This window comes from Phyllostomus discolor, chromosome 6, assembly GCF_004126475.2.
Source record: "Phyllostomus discolor isolate MPI-MPIP mPhyDis1 chromosome 6, mPhyDis1.pri.v3, whole genome shotgun sequence".
NCBI lineage: Eukaryota > Metazoa > Chordata > Mammalia > Chiroptera > Phyllostomidae > Phyllostomus > Phyllostomus discolor.
In genome coordinates, this window is record NC_040908.2 from 35,148,115 (window position 1) to 35,170,794 (window position 22,680).

General features: G+C 48.4%; 1 protein-coding gene across 5 annotated transcripts in view; it reads left to right on the top strand.

The window, feature by feature from the left end:
- The window catches only part of SPTBN1 (spectrin beta, non-erythrocytic 1), a 189,057-nt gene that overhangs the window by 130,794 nt on the left and 35,583 nt on the right, over nucleotides 1-22,680 (top strand). For all 5 annotated transcript variants that reach the window (XR_004903667.1, XM_028516163.2, XM_036027958.1 and 2 more), the window contains 13 exons: nucleotides 3,827-4,000; nucleotides 7,637-7,728; nucleotides 8,502-8,582; nucleotides 8,937-9,052; nucleotides 12,252-12,364; nucleotides 13,142-13,329; nucleotides 14,362-14,479; nucleotides 15,687-15,845; nucleotides 16,509-16,811; nucleotides 18,580-18,733; nucleotides 19,436-20,306; nucleotides 20,409-20,546; nucleotides 21,372-22,128. Coding sequence is in view for 4 of the 5 variants with exons in the window: in XM_028516163.2 (XP_028371964.1) it covers nucleotides 3,827-4,000; nucleotides 7,637-7,728; nucleotides 8,502-8,582; nucleotides 8,937-9,052; nucleotides 12,252-12,364; nucleotides 13,142-13,329; nucleotides 14,362-14,479; nucleotides 15,687-15,845; nucleotides 16,509-16,811; nucleotides 18,580-18,733; nucleotides 19,436-20,306; nucleotides 20,409-20,546; nucleotides 21,372-22,128 (3,264 nt within the window). In the remaining variant the exon portion in view is untranslated. The remainder of the gene's footprint in view (nucleotides 1-3,826; nucleotides 4,001-7,636; nucleotides 7,729-8,501; nucleotides 8,583-8,936; nucleotides 9,053-12,251; nucleotides 12,365-13,141; nucleotides 13,330-14,361; nucleotides 14,480-15,686; nucleotides 15,846-16,508; nucleotides 16,812-18,579; nucleotides 18,734-19,435; nucleotides 20,307-20,408; nucleotides 20,547-21,371; nucleotides 22,129-22,680) is intronic.

The following is a 22,680-nucleotide window of genomic DNA, read 5'->3' on the forward strand; positions in this document are numbered from 1 at the left end:
CTAATTTGCTGAAAAATGGGGAGATTGTAACATGAACGTGGACATTTTAACATCAGAATCATTGTCTTCTCCACTGAACTGCCCATCAAAACTACTGTATTTGCCATGTATGATGTGCTCCTGTGTATAATGCACACCCAAGGTTTTGTTCCAAACTTTAAGGAAAAAATATCTATCCTTTTAATTTTTTAATTCAATTTTTTATTTATTTATATTTAGAAACAAAACCAATTATCCTATTCCAGGGTATTATTTTACATACAGATATCAATACTGCTTTCTAGAGTGACACTTTCAATGCATAAGCATAAATAAAAGAATTAAAAACATATACAGAATTAGTACTACCCATGTATAATGCTCATCCTTATTTTTCCTTACAAAGATTGTGGGGAAAAGTGCGCATTATGCACGCAAAATATACTCTATTGGGTGTACGTGGGCAGTCCTCCTGCTGGCTTCCAATTCCTTTGGCTTTTGCCAGTTAGTGAGATTTGTTTGTTAACCATTTAAAGGAGTCTCATCATTTGCCTGAAGAGCTTTGTCTGCCATTTTTATTTCAGTTCTTTCCTTTGTCTCAGGTTCTAGCATCTGGTGGCTGGTGCTTGCTGGGACCTGAGTTGCAGCTAGGTCTGTAGTGACCCACCCTGAGCCCACACAGTGTGGCCAGTCAGCATCAGCATAGTGTCCCTACGGTGTGGCATCAGACTTCCTCGGCCTGCAGGAGACTGTTCGCATCCCCTCGCACCCTTCCACACCCACACCTCGCACCGCACGTTCATGTGGGAGTGTGCACACTTTCCACTGAGATTTCGTGGAGAGAGTGGAGGCTTGAATGTCTCATGTCCGTTTGGGGTCAAGTTTTTCAAGAAAAAGTCTGAAGGAATAGTGCTTATGCCTTATGGAGCTGGGAAGATACTGGCAGCCCCCTTCTATTCCTTGTCCCCTTCCTCCCAAGGTCCTTCCATGATTCCGTCCACACCTTTCCTCTCACCCACAATTGGGAGATAACCTCGTCTGCCCTTGTAGAGACAGACCTTGGAGAGCATCTGCTGCCGGGAGCAGATGCTCAGTCCTCATTGCTCTGCAGTTCTCATCATGAGGACACTTTCTTTGTGATTGAAGCAGCACCTGGAGGTGGACCTCCGTCCCACCGGTCAGGCAGTCGTGTGCACTGTTGTTGAAGGGAGATGAGAGGAAAAGGCCGCAGAGCAGCAGGGAAACGTCGGGGCCCCTGTGTCAGAACTCACACACCTTCTCCTTAGAGGCAGTTAATTCCCACTTCTCAGCGTGGAGCAGAGTTTTACCTAGGGGCTGCGTTCATCTCACGGCCACTTGGGTATGAGAAGAACAAGAGGCTGCTGTGAACAGTCACTTTGTCACCTGTGAGAAGTGACCGCTGATCAGAGAAGATCAGAGGAACTGAAAGTGTACACAGAACCAGATGCCCGGCTGTGGGACTTCTCCCCAAGGGGTCACCACCTAATCAGGGCCGTCGCCTAATCAGGGCTGCCTAATCAGGGCCGCCACTGATCCTGCTCCCTTGTCTCCCTCTGAGGAGAGGAGCCAGACTGCTGGCCTGGTGGCCGACACGAGGCGGCTGTCGGGTGTACCTTTGAAAGAGGGTGCGCCAGTGTCAGCTGCAAACATCTACAGGCTCAGTCCTAGACGAAACTTACCTCCTTTCTGTTTTGAAGTAATGTTATCACTTGACCTAACATAAGTAACAAATCCTAGCATTCCCCACATACCTGAAATAAATTAGTTCTGAAGTTCCTGAGAGAAGATGCCATTTCGGTGGGGGCAGGGGGGTGGAATGGAGGGTTTGTAAGGGAAGTTATCATAATAGTGTGAAAAGCTTGACTTATAGAAACATTTCTTTTTCCATTGCTATTGTTTTAAAATAGAATCTGCCACTGTGGTTAGGCCTCTTATTTTCTCCAGGTCAAGGCATGCTCTTCTCTGCTTGCTAGTTTTTGTTTTTGTTTGTTTGTTTGTTTTTAGAAGAGAAAGTCAAGAAAAAAAATGACAGTCTGAGACTGGGTACATAAAAATGGCCACTTACTTGTTACCCAAGTCGTCTTCCCTTCAGATATTTCATCTGACAAATAATGAGGATCTCAGCCACAGAGGGAAAGTGGAGAACAGGCAAGGCATTACCGTGGGAGTGGCTGCTGCCCCTCCCTGGGTGTGCCAGGTTTTGCACACCTGGCTGCCCGTCCCCGTGAGGCCAGCTCGTCCAGCACGCAGCGTGTCTGCATGCAGTTCACCGCGTGTGGGCCTTGTGCTCTGAACCGAACCAGAAACCACTGAGAATGTAGCCGAGTTATAAAGCGTTATTCCTACTGTCAGGGAGCCAATAGTCTAGTTGGGAGTAGTAAGAGCAATATGTGAAGCAACAGCACAAATATAAGGTAGATTATGACTAATTTCTGAACTGTTCAGGGGTGTCAAACTCATTTTCACCAGCGACCACATCAGCCCTCGGTTGTCTTCAAAGAGCCGAATGTAATTTCAACTCCTTCAGTGTTAAGGAGTAGTTACACTTATACAGTCCTAAAATTGTTACAGTCTTTCAGCCCTTTGAAGACAACCGTGAGGCAGATGTGGCCCCCGTGAAAATGAGTTTGACACCCCTGGTTCAGACCATAAATGTACAGAACTGTGAGGAAAGGGGTGCCTGCGAGAACTGGAATGGTTGGAAATGTCCTCAAGGAAGGATGTTCGTAGCTTTGAGCCCTGAAAGGTGGGTGGGGTATGGCAAGGTGGCCGAGGAGACATTAGGGAGGTAGGATGGCAGAGGTCATTCTCTTGGCTAGTGAGGTGTACACGACCTGTTGGCGTCTTTGTGAAAAGGTGGGGTCAGCCAGCAGAGCAGCCTTGGGTGGAGGGGGAGTGATGGAGACAGGGCACAGGGGATGCGGGAGATGCTGGGGGGCAGGGCACGCACTTGCACTCAACATAGTCTCTCAGGGGTGTCCAACCTTTTGGTGTCTCTCGGCCATACTAGAAGAAAAAGAGTTTTCTTGGGCCACCAGTAAATATACAGACATCCACCAAAACTGATGAGCAAAAACAAAGGTTTTAAGTGAATTTAAAATTTTGTGTTGGGCTGCATTCATAGCCACCCTGGGCCGCGGGTCAGACGCCTCTGGTAGAGGATGTAGACCTCTTTAACATTTCGTGTGTGCGTGTGTGTGTGTCTTTTGCTCTAAAATATTTACCTTCAAAGGACCTCTTTTGGATTTTGATACAACTGGGTAAAAGCAAGAGATATTTGGAGTATTCAAATTAGACTACTCATTTTTTTCCCTTTATCCTTTCTTTTCCCTAGGAAACACCCTTTAATAATCCCTTTCCCTCACCAAACCTCCTGATTCCCCTGGTTTACTGTGTGCCCTCTTTTTTCCATTTTGAACCACCCTTAGGAAGCAATCCAAACCAGCAGGTGACAAACCTATATATTTAGTTTAAAGCAGCCAGAAGCTAACTGCTCAGAGGTGTTTTGCAGACTGCATGGACGGTAGCAGTAACTTTGAAAGTCTATGAAAATTGGGTCTGGTTTTCTCTACACTTCCAGTTCCTACACACATTTGTACATTGTGTAGCTTCCATGGTCAAACCTTAAAGAATGACCAGTCACCATCCCTTGAGTAAACTTTTCCAAAGGCAAATGCTGCCCTTGAACTGAAGGAGTGCACGTGGGTTTGATGTCTTGGTTGTGAGGGGAGAGTGTGCCGCTGAAGGGGCAGCAGGACCTCCGGCACTAGCTCTGGCCTGACTCTGCCCCGTTGGATGATGTTTCCACCTGCTCACCCACTTCTAGCCTAAACCCACCAAGGGGCGAATGCGAATCCACTGTCTGGAGAATGTGGACAAGGCCCTGCAGTTCCTGAAGGAACAGAGAGTCCATCTTGAGAACATGGGGTCCCACGACATCGTGGATGGGAACCACCGGCTGACTCTTGGCCTCATCTGGACCATCATCCTGCGTTTCCAGGTAAGGGACTTGGGCAGGGGATTTGGCCTTCCTCTCGGGTACGAGCATCTTGTGAAGCTGGCCTCGCTGACCAGGTTGAGATGGCATCCCAGAGTCAGGTGTCTGGGCTGTGTGTCACATCCAGCTGTCCTAGAGGCACAGCCACCACATCCTTCTTTAGTGTTGCTGGCCCCTGAAAGTCCTGGCTCTCCTGTTGGATGGAAGGGTTCCTGACTGCATCCCAGCCCACTACTCCACTGGTACCTACTCTAAATATCTGCTTGGCTCTCAGGAGCCAAGGTAAAAGTTGTGGTTGATGCTCAATTATTAGCACTAGGCTGTCTGAGTGTCACCAGACTGTGGCAAGTATCAGAATTTTTAGGAGAAGCTGTTTAGGATCATGACATGTGTGTAGGCTCTGTTCTTACCTTCTCATTGTCCTTTGTATGTGAGGTAACAGTGTTCAGGGGGGAGTGTGCAAAAAGCCTTCGGCCTGTGTGAATTGGTAGTGCTGCTGTGGGTTTGCTGCAGTGGGAGGTAGGCTCTAAGTAGACAAGTACTCTGAGCCAGCAGGCACTCTGAAGGTCGTGTTGTCCGTTTCCTTCACTTCGTGAAGAAAGGGAGGAGCCTTGCCGAGGATCACAGGGCCCAGACAGGCAGGGCTGCAGCACGCGCTTCTGACCCCTTGGGAAAGAGTGCAGCGTCTCAGGACTGGTTCTTCCTCCAGGAGAATGCTTCATGCTCCTGCTTTTCAATTAAACATTGAAATGCAGGAAACACTTCTTACCCTGTGTCAGGTTACTCTGCAAACAAATGTCCTAACAGGCCTGTCTCCTAGGTGGCCGTGTTCTCTGCGCCTTTCCTTCCTGTCCTGCGCCTTTGATGAAGTCCGATAGATTTTTCTGGGCAAACGAAAATCTCACCAAAAAAGGGCAAAAGCAAAAATCAAATTGTAGCTGTCTTTGTATTCTTATTAAAACTGAGATCGCCCTTTTCCTTCTCATTTCCCCTGGGATTGGGTTGGCGTTAACAGCTTTCTGGGTGTGTGTGTGGGAGGAGGGTGGGGGCTGAGCCATACAAAGAAGCTCCCTGCTTGGGTGGTTCCCCAGCCCTGCTGATCATCTGACTCCTGAGGGAAGCTTTTTACTAATTCAGGTTCCCTGTCCCTGCCGTGGTACTTCTAATTAAGTACCTCTAAGGAGGGAACCCTTGTTGAAGATGACATCATTAATGGAATTAATTACAACAGTCAACGACTTCATTTTCAAACAGAGCTCTTATGTAGGTTTCTGTCGTTTAGTTTCTGAATGATTTAAAAATGGGTGAATATCATTAAATTCATAACCGTCGCTCTTGGATTTAGGCCAACAGAGGTGAAATTAGCAGGACGCTCCTTGAGCCTCCCCTTGGCTTTACGGAGTGAAATAGTTCCGTTCTGTTGCTTTCGGCCTGCGGTCATCAGAGCGTGGCAGGGCATCCTGACGGTGGCCTCGCTCCACATCGGGTCAGTGCCCACGCTGGTGAGCTGGCAGACACAGCCCTTTCCAGGATTCTCAGCACGAACTGGGTTGAGTCATTGCCTAATTAGCTACCTGACAGCTTGCCTTTTTCTGTACTTGAACTTGTGAATGCTGATAGGTACTTTCTCTCTTTCCTTTGAGGCAAGAAATATAGGCTGTTGACGTCATTGCATGGCCTGCATTGTTGGTGCTTGACATGACCCAGCTTGATTAAGTCATCACCCATTCCACAGACAGATTGCTCATCGGCCAGGCCCAGCTTGCATTCTGACTCCTGTGTGAAGCTTCCCCACGCATTTACAAAGATCTCTCTTCCCCAGCTCCTGAATATACATCCTTGGGCGGGGGGGGGGGGGGGGGGGGTCCCTGTTACTGTCCCCAGAGCTCCCAGGGTGTGGCCTGCCCTGTCTGTCTGTATCAGGTATCCATGAAATACTGATGGTGACATAACAGCTATTATGCTGCTGCCCCTTTAGAAGAGACTAAAAGATGGTGTGGGGAGCTGGAATGAAAGTCTTTGAGTTTGCCGGGTCTAAATAGATAGCTCTTCATTTCAGAAAGATAGACTACATTTCTAAACTAACAAGTCTGGAAACAGATTCCCTTCACGTAGAAGCATAAGGAAGTTTGGGGGTTAATGTGTAAAATCCCATCTGCCTTCCCTAAGGGTGTGTCTCACGCCTTAAGTGTGGGTTAGTTCTCTTTCACACTTACTTTCCACACATGAACTAAGGATCCTAATAGTAGAGCTGGGAGTTTATGCAGACTCAGACTTCTCATACTCATCACAGTTAACAATGGAGATTTTTTTTTAGAAGTATAGTTATTTCAATATCTAGGTGTTTTTCTTGTTGAAAATTTTTAACTTTTTAACCTTGTATTTACATGTTTTATTCTCCTTGGAATGGTTAGAGCCAAAAGATGATCGATGGCCTCCTAAGCCAACCCCATTCACCCCCAGCCCCCACCCCACATTTTATTATTATGGGCGAGACACTAAAAACAAAAGGGTATTTTGAGCATTTGCCAAAAAAATTACATAACTGCTAGGCAGCCCTAATCCGAAGAGCTAGCGTTTATGGGCTTCCTACCATGAGCCCAGGACGGCGTGTTCCTTGTGTAAGCGCACAGCGGTATAGAGCGACAGCCACTGTTAGAGTTGCCTCTCCTCAGATGGCAGGCCGAGGAACTCGCCCCAGGACACACAGCAGCTGCTGGAGAGTGGGGTCAGACCCAGGCAGCCTGACTTGGGTGCCAGTCAGTTGGGTTCTGTGTATGAGGTTGAAATTGTGCTACCTGTGAGTGGCTAGTGAATCCAGACAGTCTCGACCGTTGGGGCTGCTATAACAAGACCCCATGGGCTGGACAGCTTAGAAACACAGAAATGTATTTCTCACAGTGAAGGCTGAGATCAGGGTGCCAACATGGTCAGGCGAGGGCCCTATTCCAGACCTCTGTGCCCTCGAGTGGTGGAAGGTGCTGAGGGGTCACTGGTCTTTTTTATGAGGCAGTAATCCATTTATGAGGGTTCCACTCTCATGACTTAAGCACCTCCCAAAGGCGGCCCACCTCCTAATACCACCACCTTTGAGGGTTACGATTTCAACATAAGAATTCGGAAGGGACACAGACATTCAGACCGCAGCACAGACCATGGAAACATAGCATTAAAGCGCAGGGTTTCTCTGACAGAGTGGGTCAGTGTTCAGGTACCTGTGCACACAGCCCTCACCTTGGAAGGACACACCCTGGCATGAAAAATGTTTGGTTATGAAAAGTTGAACAATAGTTTTCTGGAGTCTGATGACATGCAAGGTGAACCATATGAATCACTGTGCTAGCCTGTAGTTGGAAAGACCGGCTAGCTTGAGGGCAGAAGGGACCCCTGCTAAGTTCTGGGAAGTCGCAGAGGTAACTTGTCTTCACTTCCATCTTATCTCTGTCTTAGTTCTGGTTGGTGTTTCTTTGAGGCGAACCCTGGCTGCAGAAAGCCGTTTTCATTGCCGCTCAGAGGAGAGGGTCTGCGGGGCTGGGCTTTGATCTAAAGTTTACTCTTTGTATATACAGACCAGTTCTTCTGTGGCTGTCCTTTGGCAGCGACCCATCCGTTGGTCTAACACTTCTTCATAAATCTCAGATCCAGGATATCAGTGTGGAAACTGAAGACAACAAAGAGAAGAAGTCTGCCAAGGACGCGTTGCTGCTATGGTGCCAGATGAAGACGGCTGGGTGAGTGTGTGAACTCAGAGGACCTGGGCCGCGCCCCCCAGGACCGAGTCCACTGTAGCCATCACTTGCACGTGTTGACAAGTAACTCTTCCTCTGCTTCCACTGGGAAGCCTCGTAGCTCGCAAGCAGTCGGTAGGCTAACCTTTCAGTCAGCCCTCAGAGTGGAAGGAGTTCTGATTTATATGCTGGACCTCTTATCGCCATAGTCAGTTTCCCTCTCTTCATTGAAGAAGCTCCAGAGAGCCATATATCTTGAATTTTAAAACCCTGAAACCATATTTAGGAATCCCATCCATGATATTAAAATAATAATAACCGCTGGTGGGGTTTTTGCTGCTTCAGGGGAGCCTTGTACAGTAACTGCAGGGGTGCTTTTTGTACATTGTCTGCCTCAGTTTTCCTTCCTTTTATTCTTTCATTGAAATTTCAGTGAAGATACTTTTAGAGAACTGCATCTTTTTTGTTGCTCACTGAAATTGCCAGGGCTCACGGGCCCTTACTGAGAACCAGTGGTGCACTGGGTAACTGGAGAGTCACTGCGAGGACTGCTTGGAGGACAGGTGTAATGGTAATGGCTACGATCGGTCAAGGATGAGTATAGAAACCATAAAAGGGACCAAGCTAGATGTGAACCCTTAATCCACCACAGATACAAAGTTATTAATGATCAGTGTGGTGAAGAATGGCTGATTTATTGGGGGTAGGTCTCAAACATGGGGATACTTTTCAGGGAGGTAATTCTGTTATTTTCTCTTGTGGTTTGTCTCGGCCAGGTACCCCAACGTCAACATTCACAATTTCACCACCAGCTGGAGGGACGGCATGGCCTTCAATGCACTGATACACAAACACCGGTAAACTGTTCGGGGGGAGAATGTTTACATTCTTCTAGAGCAGATCTGGGTGACCTTGATCCTCGTACCCATTGCCTTAGATGTTGCACCACAGTGGAAATTTCTGCATTCCATGTGAGAGAATATGTAAAGTCTCCCCAACAAAGCAAACTTCTCCCATTATCCTCAGTTCTCTTAATAAACTCTGGAGTGTTTATTCAGAAACCAAGCTTCATTCATTGATGATTAAATAACATAAGAGTTTTACGCTGCTAAATGGTGACTTTAACACCTGGGGAGTAATAATTGTGTCTAATTGGCCCCAGGATGTGTTTTCAAGCCACGGTTCTTGTTGTGTCCCATTGTTCCGCATAGGCCTGACCTGATAGATTTTGACAAACTGAAGAAATCCAATGCACACTACAATCTGCAGAACGCGTTCAACCTGGCGGAGCAGCACCTTGGCCTCACTAAACTGTTGGACCCTGAAGGTAAGGCCCCAGGTGACAGGTGGGACCTTCAGTGCCTTATAGTGCTGACGGGTCAATGTAAGATCTGCTTTGTATCTGTTTTATTTGTACATTGCGCTTTGGGAATTATGCAAGAAGAGGAGCTTAATTTTGGTGTGAGAATTACTTGCAGATTTGTGCAAAGGATTACATTTGAAAAGGTCTCGAAAGATGAGTATGATTTAAACACGTTCTGAAGGAGATAGCATGCCAGGCAGAGGGACTTGCATGAGCAAGGGGTGAGGAAGGCTGTTTTGGAGACTGGCAGTTCACTGGGAATGGCATTTAGAGTGATAGTAGGAATTAGCAGTGGAAAGGTGGGTAGGGGCCCAACAGATTAAATTTGGGGGGGGTTATTCAGCAGGCAGCGTGGAGTCATTGAAAGTTTGTAGGCGTTCCACTCAAGGAAGAGCACCTGCCATAGGCTCTCATTGAATGGTGGTTGTCTGGCTTTCACTGCAAGACAGCGAGCAGCACAGCATGGAGCGGGTGAAGAGTGAGAGCAGGGGCCTCGCCAGAAGGCTGCGCAGTGTTTGTTGTGAGCAAGAGCATAAATGATGAAGGTGCACCAGGAAAAAGCGGGGAGCATGTGAGTAGAAGAGGGTATAACAGTCCCTTCTTACGGCTTGCTGTGGGGAGGCACAGGATCACATTCTCTGCGTGGACTTGATCTCCTTCTACTCTGGGAGTCCCTGCACCAGGGCGCCAAAGACTGACCGCAGGTGGTAGGGAGTTCCCCTGTGTGGGGGCAGTTCCCCGCTCAGAGCTCCCTTACCCGACAAGATGCTAATTCAAGGCTTCGTGTTAGATGAGTTATCACAGGCACTTTTTCCAGTTTTGAGGAACATAAAAGGATTTTTTTGGTAGTGTTGAAGCTTTTTAGAACCTCTTCACTGTGAGCAAGTATTAAAGAGAGAAAACTGTATGTGAGTGGAAGTTTAAAGTTCTTATAAATACAGAACAGGAAGTTTAACTCCCCAAGGGCAGATTGAGGTCATGAGGCTGACAAGCTGGCTTCTTGCTTTTTTCCAATGCATCAGATTCACTGATACGGAAGCTGAGATAAAATTATCTTTGTGCTAACCCAGTAAATGATTTCTCAGTATAAACAGAAAACTAAAATTCCTTGGGCTGTGATACGTCTTCATACTTAACCCGTTCCTTCCTATGGGAAGGCATTCTTCCTCAGCACTAGCTCTTTTATAAAGAACCTTCGATTTTTTTCAATCCCTGTGACAAAATCTTTTTAATAACTTGCTTATTAATCTTTCTAATCACTACCCAGTATAAAAAGGGGGGGGTGTTCCCTGGATCATGAGACAAGGAACTAAAAATGGCAGTTGATGTGATATCACTTATCCTGTGGGTTTGATCTTGATTATTAATTGCCCTTAACTATTAGTAGTTGTCCCAGAGAGCCATCAGTTAAAATGCAATTAGTAGACAAATTTAAAGAAGGTTCTGCTGCTCACTCCTTAGTTATGTCAACATTTTGTGTTTATTGGATTGCACACAAAACTGACATTCTTCTCTGGTCTTCCTCCAATTTGCTCTCTCCTTGGGGCACACTTGGATGGGGCTGAGCAGACTCAGAAGCAGGCCACGGGCAGCCCTGGGTGGGGGTGGGGGGAACAGTAGCTGTGCTTCTGGCCCCCACCATCAGTGGCTGCCTCGGCAGGGCCCTTTCCAGCCTCATGCCCCTGTGTTTTCATCCTTAAAATAAGGATGAGAAACCATCCTGCCTCGCACAGGGTTGACTGCTAGGAGGACAGAAGTGAGGGTGCATGCATGAATGCATGTTGAAAACGAGCCTGATCAGTCGAGAGTTATCCTGTGTGTTCTCTTCTTGATCTGTCCTGGGTCGAGTAGGTCACCCAGGAATGCCAAACCAAGAAGACTTACTCATTGCAGTCTTCACTCATCTGCTCACTCCCTCAGTACTTACTGACCACCCAGTTTGTGCAAAACAGCATACTAGACATTTCGGAGGTGGAGGAGCACAGGGCTTACCATGGCAGGGTTCCTGTCCTCAGGAACTTGGTCTTACAAGACAAATAAAATGTCCATAAATAATTACAGTACCTGGCAGAAAGTAGACCGTGTGTCCATACAAACGAAGTCCTTAAGGGAAAAGGAGAAAGACAGTGTTCTGGCTGTAGGGATCAGAAATCGTGTTTTGGAGGGGTAACTTTGCAGTCGGACCTTGAGAGATAGGAAGAAGGTGATGGAGTGTGGAAGGCCGTTTTAGGTAAAGGAGGGTTGTGAGTAAAGGGGAAGGACTATTGGGAATTCTGGGGTGTGTGGGGGGAATGGTGAAGGGTCCAGTTTGGTGCAGATACTCCGCTAAGTGCCTGAGAAGAGTTAATAAGCTATAGAACAGTGCTTGGCACTTAGTGGAAGCCTGATAAATATTCAGTGGATGGAAGGAAGGTTGTGGCAAATTCTGGAAGACTAGGGGGCTTATACTTTATTTTTCAGACTGAGGGCACTGGCAGGTAATTTTGAGCTAGGAGGAAGGATGTTCCCAACTGTGCTTCTGGAAGATCAACTAGGTATTAGGGAAACCCAGTAAGGAAAACGTGGCTTCAGGTCTGGTTATGTGATACAAAGAGTCTGAACCACAAGGGACAAAAAGGATTCCATAAATGGAATCACCCAGACCCCAGTCTCAGTGACTAACTGGACATGGGTAACGAGGAGATATCCAAAGACCAAGTGACTGGGAGACATTTCGGTGCCGTTGGCAGAAATGAGGACTCAATAAGCAGGAAACTTAGGTGGGGGCAGGCAGGGAGGTAAGCATAGTAGTCTGGGTAGTAGCTACATTGCTAAGAATTCTGGCTGAATTCTTACTATGTTCTTTATTTCTCTGTAGTGGTTTTGCATATATTTTTGTGTTGGTGGCCTGGGATTCTTGAGAGAAGGGGTCGTGTCTCTGAAGACTTTATGTCTTAATTGCAATAATAGGAGGCCTTTATGAATATTGATACAATGAAAGAGACAGTGAGATGCTTTCATCCTTGTCCGCCTTTTAATTGGTACAGTGATGGCATGACTGTCAAGTACAAAAAAATGAAGGCGCTGACCTGTTCAGTGTTTGACAGTTGTTCCAGAGTGTTCCTGCTGCCCGGGTGGCAGCCCCGTGAGCACACGACTGAAGGAAGTCTTCTCTGCGTTACAGATATCAGTGTGGACCACCCTGACGAGAAGTCCATTATCACTTACGTGGTGACGTATTACCACTACTTCTCTAAGATGAAGGCCTTGGCTGTTGAAGGAAAGCGAATTGGAAAGGTGAGTTCACACCAACTTTCTAAGTTATGACACACAATTAAGGTTCACTTCTTAACGAACTGCCCCCGAGCCCCTGCCCTCCCCTGAACTCAGAAATTTAGCCAGTAGCAGCGTGGGGTGGACTCTCCCCATGGATGAACAGTCAGAAGCCTCTTCATCCCAAGGAGTCATGGAGACAGGAGTGGCGGCTAAAATACTTAGGGAGGGATGTGAGGTGGATCTTAGACCCAGAAACACACCTCCCCTCAACCCCACCAGAAAGTTGGGTGTTGAAAATCTGAGCCAGCCAATGTCAAGGGCATGAACTACTCTCCCCACAGCTGAAAGGTTCTTGGCATTCATTATCTTTCTATGTGTCATTTGCCTGATGTTTGGCCGCCATGTATTTCAGAACACCTCACACCAGATGACTTTGTCTTCTCAGTGTAATAGGGATGGAAAATTCATGGGCATTCATGGGACAGGACCAAGCAAAGTGGAGCCTTTTTGTTTCTCTAGGGATTTGGGGGCTTAGGCAGCAGGAGTCATTCAGACTCTTAAACCCTTTGCCTGGGGGTTGGGAGGCTCCAAAACCAATTTCAGTTGAGTTAAGCTGTCACTGCTCACAGATAATGGCCCCAGTCTGAGTGCCTATTAACAAAGGTCTCCTCGAGCTGAAAACGCTTGCACCGGAGCAGCAAGAACCGCCATTCAGTGCGCCTATGCTCATGGAGGGTTGCGGCCACGTTTTCCTTGTCGTGACACGGTCCTTTCCATTTTTCTAACTCCTGTTCACAGGTGCTTGACAATGCTATTGAAACAGAAAAAATGATTGAGAAGTATGAATCACTTGCCTCTGACCTTCTGGAGTGGATTGAACAAACCATCATTATTTTGAATAATCGCAAATTTGCCAATTCCCTGGTTGGGGTTCAACAGCAGCTTCAGGCATTCAACACTTACCGCACTGTGGAGAAACCACCCAAGTAAGACTCGAACTGGACTGTATTCCCGTTAATGTGGGGAGGGAGACCACTTGGGTCTCAGACCCCCGCTTTCTGGCTTGCATGATGAACACCTCTCACCGGTGGCCTGCCTTCACCCCTTTTCATCTGGCCCTGTGTCACTGAGCTTTATTACACATCATGCCCTCTGTGAGCCCCTTCCCGTAATGGGTGTGCCCCTGATAGATGAGAATCTGAAGAAATTGCGCAGGTCCCCAATCCCTTCCCCAAAACTCTTGTGCCTAATAGAGTTCAGAATTCCATTTTTCAAAATTTTTTTTTAATTTTTTTTTTAATTTTAGTGACATAGCAGTTGTGTGATGGGAATGTCATGTGCTGTGACTCTAGCTGGGTCTGTGGCAGCAGCCCAGAATCGGGCCCACTAATACACCTGTAGTAAAACACGTAAATATCCATATTATGTTGTAGACAGACAGACAATAAATAGTTTTGGTATTCCCAACAGTTCGATTTTCACACCTTTAAAAATTTCATAATTGTGGAGTAAGGATTGTGGACCCTGTCTCTTACCGTAGTTTGAAAGTTGTTCCTCCTTGCTGTGCAACTCCACTCAGGTGTGAATGCCTCGTTGAGGTCTTGGAAACTCATGGAAAGTTACGTTCGGTGCTCACTTGAAATTCTTCTTGCTGAACACATTCAGCCGTGCTCTCTGCGTGAAGTCCATCGCCCAGGACTTACGATCTAAACCTCGTGTGAGGTGATAATAAAAGAATGCTATATTGTGTGCCCCCAAATATAAATCTCAGTAACAACCACCAACCAACCACAACAAAATTCCACAGTTGGGAACATTCTGAGTTTGTAGTCCCCCAAAACGAACACACTCCAGCTTCTCTAACATGCGTTTCACATAAATCAGACCAGAGATAAATGACTTTTTAAATGGCGTGGCTGTGTGAAATGTGTCATTTTGCCAGAAGCAAATGAATGTTTCCCCTTGAAGGAACAAAATATAATAAACCATGTTTATGGTGGTTCTTTTTCTGCACTTAGGTTTACCGAGAAGGGGAACTTGGAAGTGCTGCTTTTCACCATTCAGAGCAAGATGAGGGCCAACAACCAGAAGGTCTACATGCCCCGGGAAGGGAAGCTCATCTCTGATATTAACAAGGTAAAACTGATCCGTCTGGTCCTGCTAGGCCCCATCCTCCCGGAGGCCTCAGATCCTGTCACTGGGTCTCAGCTACCGAGAGGACAGGAGACTAAGAGGGTCCATCCCTGCCTGCTGGGTTAAGGGGCATCTGTGGCTTGGGTATTGCAGAGGGCCACGGTAATACTTGCTGCAGGCTGGTCTGTTGAAGTTTTGGGGACAGTGTTAGATTTTATCAAACCAGCTTGGGTGCTGCCTGTTTACCTTGTTTCCCTCATCTGTCAGAGGCAGTTGACTTAAACATCTTTAAATTACAGAAGGGAGAACACAAAACCTTAATACCATGTACCTGAAATCTAGGGGGGTCCGACCTCTTGGCATCTCTGGGCCACACTGGAAGAAGAGTTGTCTTGGCCCACATATTAAATACATTGCCACACATAATCACACAAAAAATCTCTTAATGTTTTAAGTAAACTTACGTATTTGTGTTGAGCCGCATTCCCAGCCGTCCTGGGCTTCATGCAGCCTGAGGGCTGCAGGTTGGACACCCCTGCTGGTTGGGGCTTGGGATTTTGTCTGCTTCCATCTGAGAAGCTTTTAACAATTTCCATTTTCATGCCTGTTATGTCTGCTATTACAGGACTTCACAGTGGGCATTATTTCCAAGTACAAATTTGAAAAATCTGTAACTTTGGTCAGTTGTACCCATTTAGATTCTTTTAAATGGAATTTTTAAAAATGCCATGAAGTGTCAGATGTAGTTCCTAGAAATGAATTCAGTGTGTACAGTCAGTCCATAAGGATTTAAAACAACAACACTCAGGTGTATGGGTTAAAAACAAGTGGCTCAGGGTGGAGTCAATGAGAGAGACATAGGTTTTTTTCTGAGAAAAAATCATTTATCATTTTTATATGATCAGAGCTGTTGAAAATAACTACTTTGTTTTCTTTCCGCTAAGGAGATTTATAATCTAGTTATATCGCTCCATCTCCACACTGTTTTGTTGTCCAAACACAACACAGGATCTTTGGATTTTGACGGGGGAGAGTGTTCCCATGAGGCTAAACCAAGAAAACTTTTTATCAAGACCTAAAAGTCCATGAGGATGGGAACGGGACTCCCCTTCTAAGTTCTTGGGGGTTTTTTGAGAAATACTAGCTGTCGACTGTCGCACACAGAAGTTCCTTGAACGTGACAGGAAACTGTTCTGTCTCCCTGCTGCAGGCCTGGGAACGACTGGAAAAAGCGGAGCACGAGAGGGAGCTGGCTCTGCGGAACGAGCTCATAAGGCAGGAGAAACTGGAACAGCTCGCCCGCAGATTCGATCGCAAGGCAGCCATGAGGGAGACGTGGCTGAGTGAGAACCAGCGCCTGGTGTCTCAGGTGCTGCCCTAGACCGTATTCGAGAAACCACCCCCGGGGTCAGCTAGAAACGCAGGCCATGCCCAGGGGCCCCGGGACAGCTGCTTATCAACCACCGTATTCTGGATTCTGAAGTAACTGTCACGTCCTCTGCCCACTTCCACAAAGAGGATGTTTATAGTTCCTAATACACTGCCTTCTATTTATATAACTTTTTATAGGTTTGGAAGCAGCTCAAGCAGAGTTTGTTTAGAGCTAGTGAGTGTGTGTGAACTGTTCACATTTATGTAATTTAAATTTTTTTCCTCTATTCCTCAATCTTTGACCAACCAATTCTTCAAGGCAGCTAGACTGGTCATGAAATAAATAAAAATGGTGTTCTTTCTGATTGGCTTAACGTAAGCTATCACCTGCTTTAGTCTCAGTAAGTCAGGTGCTAGATATGAGGTGGACCCCTTTGGAAAGTGAGAAGCGTCTGATTTGCTTTGGGGAGGAGGGGCATCTGAGCTCAAATACAGAGTTTTGAGGGTCCTGTGGAAGTCAGAGACCAGCCCCAGGGGGTAGGGGGTGAGCCTTAGGGGGCAGTTGTTTGGGTTTAAGACCACCAAAGACTAAGGTGTGTGCAGGATTCCACATCTGCTCTATTTCTTTGTTTCTAATGGGCAGCTTTTTGTTTCTCTGTAGGACAACTTTGGATTTGACCTTCCTGCCGTTGAGGCTGCCACGAAGAAGCATGAGGCCATTGAGACAGACATTGCCGCCTACGAGGAGCGCGTGCAGGCCGTGGTTGCTGTGGCCAGGGAGCTCGAGGCGGAGAACTACCATGACATCAAGCGCATCACGGCAAGGAAGGACAACGTCATCCGGCTCTGGGAGTACCTGCTGGAACTGCTCCGGGCCCGAAGGCAGCGTCTCGAGATGAACCTGGGGCTGCAGAAGATTTTCCAGGAGATGCTCTACATCATGGACTGGATGGACGAAATGAAGGTACAACTTGACTTAAAGGGGACCAGAGCTGATCCAAAGAGGCCTCTCGTTTCTGGGACCCACCCATAACCTCCCAGCGTGCATTGTGCCCCTGGTCTAACTGCCCATTCTGCAAGGCCAGAGAAGGGCCACGTCACCCACGGGAAGGTTGTTAGCTCCCGAGTTAAATGCGATGTGAAGTGTGAAAAGTTGTAAGGAAGGCCAGTTCTGTAGCTGGAGATCTGCTTCTGTGATTTAGTTTTAATTTATATATATTCCATGATAGGAATCAGTCAAATTGGGGTTTTCCACGTTTGTAATTCTTTAGAGTTGACCTAACTTTCCATCTCATTGATGTGTGTGTGGGCGGCCCTGGTGTAGGGTGGGGCCCAGGCAGGTGGTGTGGGCAGATGGGAGAGGGGTAGGCAGCTCCACTTCCGGAGTGCAGGTCGGAACCAGGCAGCCAGAGCTGCCTAGTCTCCTGGGGCCTTCTTTCTTCATGTTTAAGTGGGACCGTGCTCACCAGCCACCTCACCCAGGCACAGTGAGGGTGAGGGTGGTGACGTGTGTGCTGATCATAGGAGGGGGCTGCCTTGTGCTTCCCCTCCCACTGACAGTGCTGAGCATGGACTTCAAGCTTCCCCCCGACCCAGGAGGAGACCTGCTATTCTGCCAGAGCCTTGTGCCCACTCGTGTCTTCTGATGCAGGCCAAGGAGGGCTCGCTCGTGCCAGGCAGGTCCCCAGCTGAAGGGTGATTAGCCTCGTAGTGGGGACAGAACAGGGCAGTTTAGGAGTGATACCATGAAGCCTCCATCACCTCAAGACACTGTGTTCCACTCCTGAGCTTGACCTTCTGCAAGGGGCTTCCTTCGAGGGGTGTGGGCCCTCACCTTTGCTCACCTCTTGAACTGTCCTGGCAGCGGGCCAAGGTCACCTGACACCATCAGTCTTCCCTCTTTAACTGTCCCAGATTTATGACATTCTCATGTGTGGTCTGTCTTGACCTCTTAAAATAGAAATGTTCATAAAATTTAGCAGAGAGGTGCTTTTTACTTTATAAATCATGGTACGCAGTTGAATTCCAATTGGGACAGAGGCTTCCTCAGCAGTAAGCGTGAAGCAGAAGTTTTATCAGGAGACAATGTGGGATAAGGCCCCTGAATTGGGCCAATGGGAGAAACAGAAAAAAACTGTTAGTGAGCTCAGAGTAAAACCAACCTTGCTGGGGCCTACATAGCCACCCACCCCTGTTCTTATTTGGTCAGAGATATGGCTGGTAAGCTTTTCAACTAGGTTCTCCTCCTGTCAATTGTACGTGTATCACGCAGGCACACCAGTAAGCCCTTCACTGAGGAAGGCGGCTGTTTAAGGGGTCCGCAGCTTGTAAGAGGTTTCTGTAAACTTCGGTGTGAAACAGCTCTATTACCTTTTCCTTCTTTAATAGTTGTTGCTGCCGCAATTTCCTCTTGGAGTCTCAGGTTATGTTCCATACTGGTTCTTCCTGTCCCCCTTTTTCTCCTTTTCCTGTACTTTTTAGTGTGAAATGGACTTGCTTATTACGAGGTAGATGATCCTTAGTTCATCATGTCTCACCTGATGCAGGCTTTCAGGTTCGGTTTGCTGCGTTCTGGTTTGCTCATTATCTTCTGCCCCTAAAGATACGGGCAGGACAGCTGGCTCTGGGGAGGGTGCAGCGTGGTCGCTGGCTCTCAGCTTGTCTGAAGAGTGTAAGATACTGAAGTCAGGCTTGTGTTCACAGATGTCCTTTCTGCTGCCTCTCGTGCACAGGTGCTATTACTGTCTCAAGACTATGGCAAACACTTGCTGGGCGTGGAAGACCTGTTGCAGAAGCACGCCTTGGTGGAAGCGGACATCGGCATCCAGGCAGAGCGGGTGAGAGGTGTCAACGCCTCCGCCCAGAAGTTTGCCACGGATGGGGAAGGTAAGATGGACCGTTCCAGATACTACCTCCCGGTCACCAGAGCTCTGTCTTGGTAGAAATAGAGAAGTTGTGTGTGCTTTGAAGTTCCTGTGCCCGTGAAGGTGCCCAGTGGGTTTGTGTGCCGCCCTGTTGTGGGCACATGAGATTCCGTGGGGTGGCCCCCTGAGCTGTTTAACTCTGTCTTGCTTTTCTCACATGCACATGTCTTTTCCTTACATACTCAAGTGCTGCTTAGTTCTGAATGGCTTGATGTTTGGCAGTGCCACTTTGTGGGACCACATTTGGTCTGTCTGTGTACCGGCAGCCTGGTATGTGTGCTCAGGTAGCTCCTGGCTTTTCCACCTGGTGGTGCACGTCTTTCTGTAAAGGGTATTGGGAAGGATTGAGCTTCGTTTCTTATATTTTATACACAGTTAGTTGTAGCTGCCTTTTCTTACAACTTACATGCTTGTTTTGGTTTATAAGTGATCCAAAAACAGTACCACTTCGGGCAAAAAAAATAATAATACTTATCATTGCCCCTCTCTCCTCTTCTAGTCAGGATCCTAGAAGACATTCTGTTGCCTCATAACATGGCCCTGAACTTAGAATTGAACTGGTAATCTAGTAGTAAGGACACGGGATGTAGCTCACTGCCTGCACACGAGCAGGAACCTGTGCTAAATTCTGTCACACACTTATCCCTTCCTTGGCGTTCAACAGGTTACAAGCCCTGCGACCCCCAGGTGATCCGAGACCGCGTGGCCCACATGGAGTTCTGTTACCAAGAGCTTTGCCAGCTGGCAGCTGAGCGCCGGGCCCGCCTGGAAGAGTCTCGTCGCCTCTGGAAGTTCTTCTGGGAGATGGCAGAAGAGGAGGGCTGGATACGGGAGAAGGAGAAGATCCTGTCCTCCGACGATTACGGGAAAGACCTGACCAGCGTCATGCGCCTGCTCAGCAAGCACCGGGCCTTTGAGGACGAGATGAGCGGCCGCAGCGGCCACTTTGAGCAGGCCATCAAAGAAGGTGAAGACATGATCACAGAGGAGCACTTCGGGTCGGAGAAGATCCGAGAGAGGATCATCTACATCCGGGAGCAGTGGGCCAACCTGGAGCAGCTCTCAGCCATTCGGAAGAAGCGCCTGGAGGAGGCCTTGCTGCTGCACCAGTTCCAGGCGGATGCCGACGACATTGACGCGTGGATGCTGGACATCCTCAAGATCGTCTCCAGCAACGATGTGGGCCACGACGAGTACTCCACCCAGTCTCTGGTCAAGAAACACAAAGATGTGGCAGAGGAGATCGCCAACTACAGGCCCACCCTCGACACGCTACACGAGCAGGCCGGCGCCCTCCCACAGGAGCACGCAGAGTCCCCGGAGGTCAGGGGCAGGCTGTCGGGCATTGAGGAGCGGTACAAGGAGGTGGCCGAGCTGACACGGCTGAGGAAGCAGGCACTGCAGGATACCTTGGCCCTGTACAAGATGTTCAGTGAGGCCGACGCCTGTGAGCTCTGGATTGATGAGAAGGAGCAGTGGCTCAACAACATGCAGATCCCAGAAAAGCTGGAGGACCTGGAGGTCATCCAGCATAGGTGAGGCTCAGGGCAGGGGTGCCCGCGGGCAGGGCCACCAGCCTGCCTCTCGTTACCGGTCGTGACCAAAGAGGTGATTGCCCTGTCGAATTGCCTTTTCAGATTTGAGAGCCTAGAACCAGAGATGAACAACCAAGCCTCCCGGGTCGCAGTTGTAAACCAGATTGCACGACAGCTGATGCACAGTGGCCACCCGAGTGAGAAGGAGATCAAAGCCCAGCAGGACAAACTGAACACGAGGTGAGCGTGAAGCTAGCGTTGCGTGGCTTCTCTGTGTGGGCACGGCCCAGGAGGGTGAGGTCACTTGCTGTGCCCCACTCTCGGGAATCCCCTGCACTGGGGTCACTGGCATTATGGTGCTGGGGTCATGGCACTGGTTCTGGCTTTCGACATACCTTCATTTCGCAAGAACTGTCTTTTGGGATGATGTCATTCCTGGCAGCCTGGGATGGTGTCATTCCTAGCAGCCTGGCGCCTGCCCCTGGCCACAACAGAAGTTAGGGCCTTAGCTGCACGTCAGGGTGGCTCCCGTACCGTCCTTTTTAATAAAATGATTTCTGGAACAGGATTTGGGCATGTTTGAGACATAATTGGCCAACGAAAGTCCTGGTTATCAAGGTAGACCCTTGGCTTGCTTTAATCTATCTGTCGAGTAAACACATCCAAATAGGTTGCAGTGGCAGGATGGCCTCAGTTCTGAAGGTTACTGTCAGGTACTAGGTTTAGAAAATGTTAACTAGGTGCAGCTCAGAGTTGAGTAGATGTGCATGGCAGATGTGAATTAATGACTCTTTGGGGGACAGATATGTTGTCATGGTTCATGTTGGAGCTCTTTAATAAGTCCCTCTTCCTGTCAGGCTTTTTCCAGATTATATTGCATCCCTGAGTTGTTTTGATAACACTTGATGTCCATATACTGAATGAGATGGTTTTCCCAAGAGGATGTAGTCAGAGCACAGATGGAGGGAAAAGTGCAGATTGACTATGACCGTTAATTTCATTGCTCAGCCGTGAGCTGCCAGCCTCCTCCTCACCCTGCTCTCTCTGCCGCCCCTGCCCTCCCAGGTGGAGCCAGTTCCGAGAACTGGTCGACAGGAAGAAGGACGCCCTTCTCTCTGCCCTGAGCATACAGAACTACCACCTTGAGTGCAATGAAACCAAATCCTGGATTCGGGAGAAGACCAAGGTTATTGAATCCACCCAGGACCTGGGCAACGACCTGGCCGGCGTCATGGCCCTGCAGCGCAAGCTGACCGGCATGGAGCGGGACTTGGTGGCCATCGAGGCGAAGCTGAGCGACCTGCAGAAGGAGGCAGAGAAGCTCGAGTCCGAGCACCCTGACCAGGCCCAGGCCATCCTGTCTCGGCTGGCCGAGATCAGCGACGTGTGGGAGGAGATGAAGACGACCCTGAAGAACCGCGAGGCCTCCCTGGGCGAGGCCAGCAAGCTGCAGCAGTTCCTTCGGGACCTGGACGACTTCCAGTCCTGGCTCTCCAGGACCCAGACGGCCATCGCGTCCGAGGACATGCCCAACACCCTGACCGAAGCGGAGAAGCTTCTCACGCAGCATGAGAACATCAAAAACGAGATCGACAACTACGAGGAAGACTACCAGAAGATGAGGGACATGGGCGAGATGGTCACCCAGGGGCAGACCGATGCCCAGTACATGTTTCTGCGGCAGCGGCTGCAGGCCTTGGACACTGGATGGAACGAGCTCCACAAAATGTGGGAAAACAGGCAAAATCTCCTCTCCCAGTCCCACGCCTACCAGCAGTTCCTTAGGGACACCAAGCAAGCCGAAGCCTTCCTTAACAACCAGGTAATGCTTGTCACCAGACCTGGTTGCCTTTTGAAACATTTTGGTCAAAGCTGTTGGTTCAAACCCACTGTATGAAATTAGAAGGATGGTTTACAGACCTTTTTTTCCCTGACTCCTAAAGCATGGAGTCCCATCACAGTGTGGGGGACAGGAATTGACAGTTTCCACAGGAGCTGCCTTGCCTTGCAAAGTGTGGTTCTGTTTTAACTACTGCTGAGGACTTCCTATGTTCATAGTATGTCCTCATAGGACCTCATTAAATTGGCCTTTTTAAATTATTTTTGAACGAACAGCTGTCTTCCTTGTGCTAGAAGAGTCGAGGACGTCACCCATGACACGCAGCACAGAGGTTAGAGAAAGAAAACAGGCTGAGGATGGTCAGCAGCATCTGGGCGCTCATCTGCTGCACCAGACAGTGTGGAGGGCGGGTGTTGCCCGCGTGTCCGTGGCCATGTGAGAGGCCCCTTGCGGCTGGTGCACAGAGCTTTGCTTCCTTTCCTCACTCACTCTGGGACAAAATTTAGAGTGTTTGACCACTTAGGAAAACTCAGT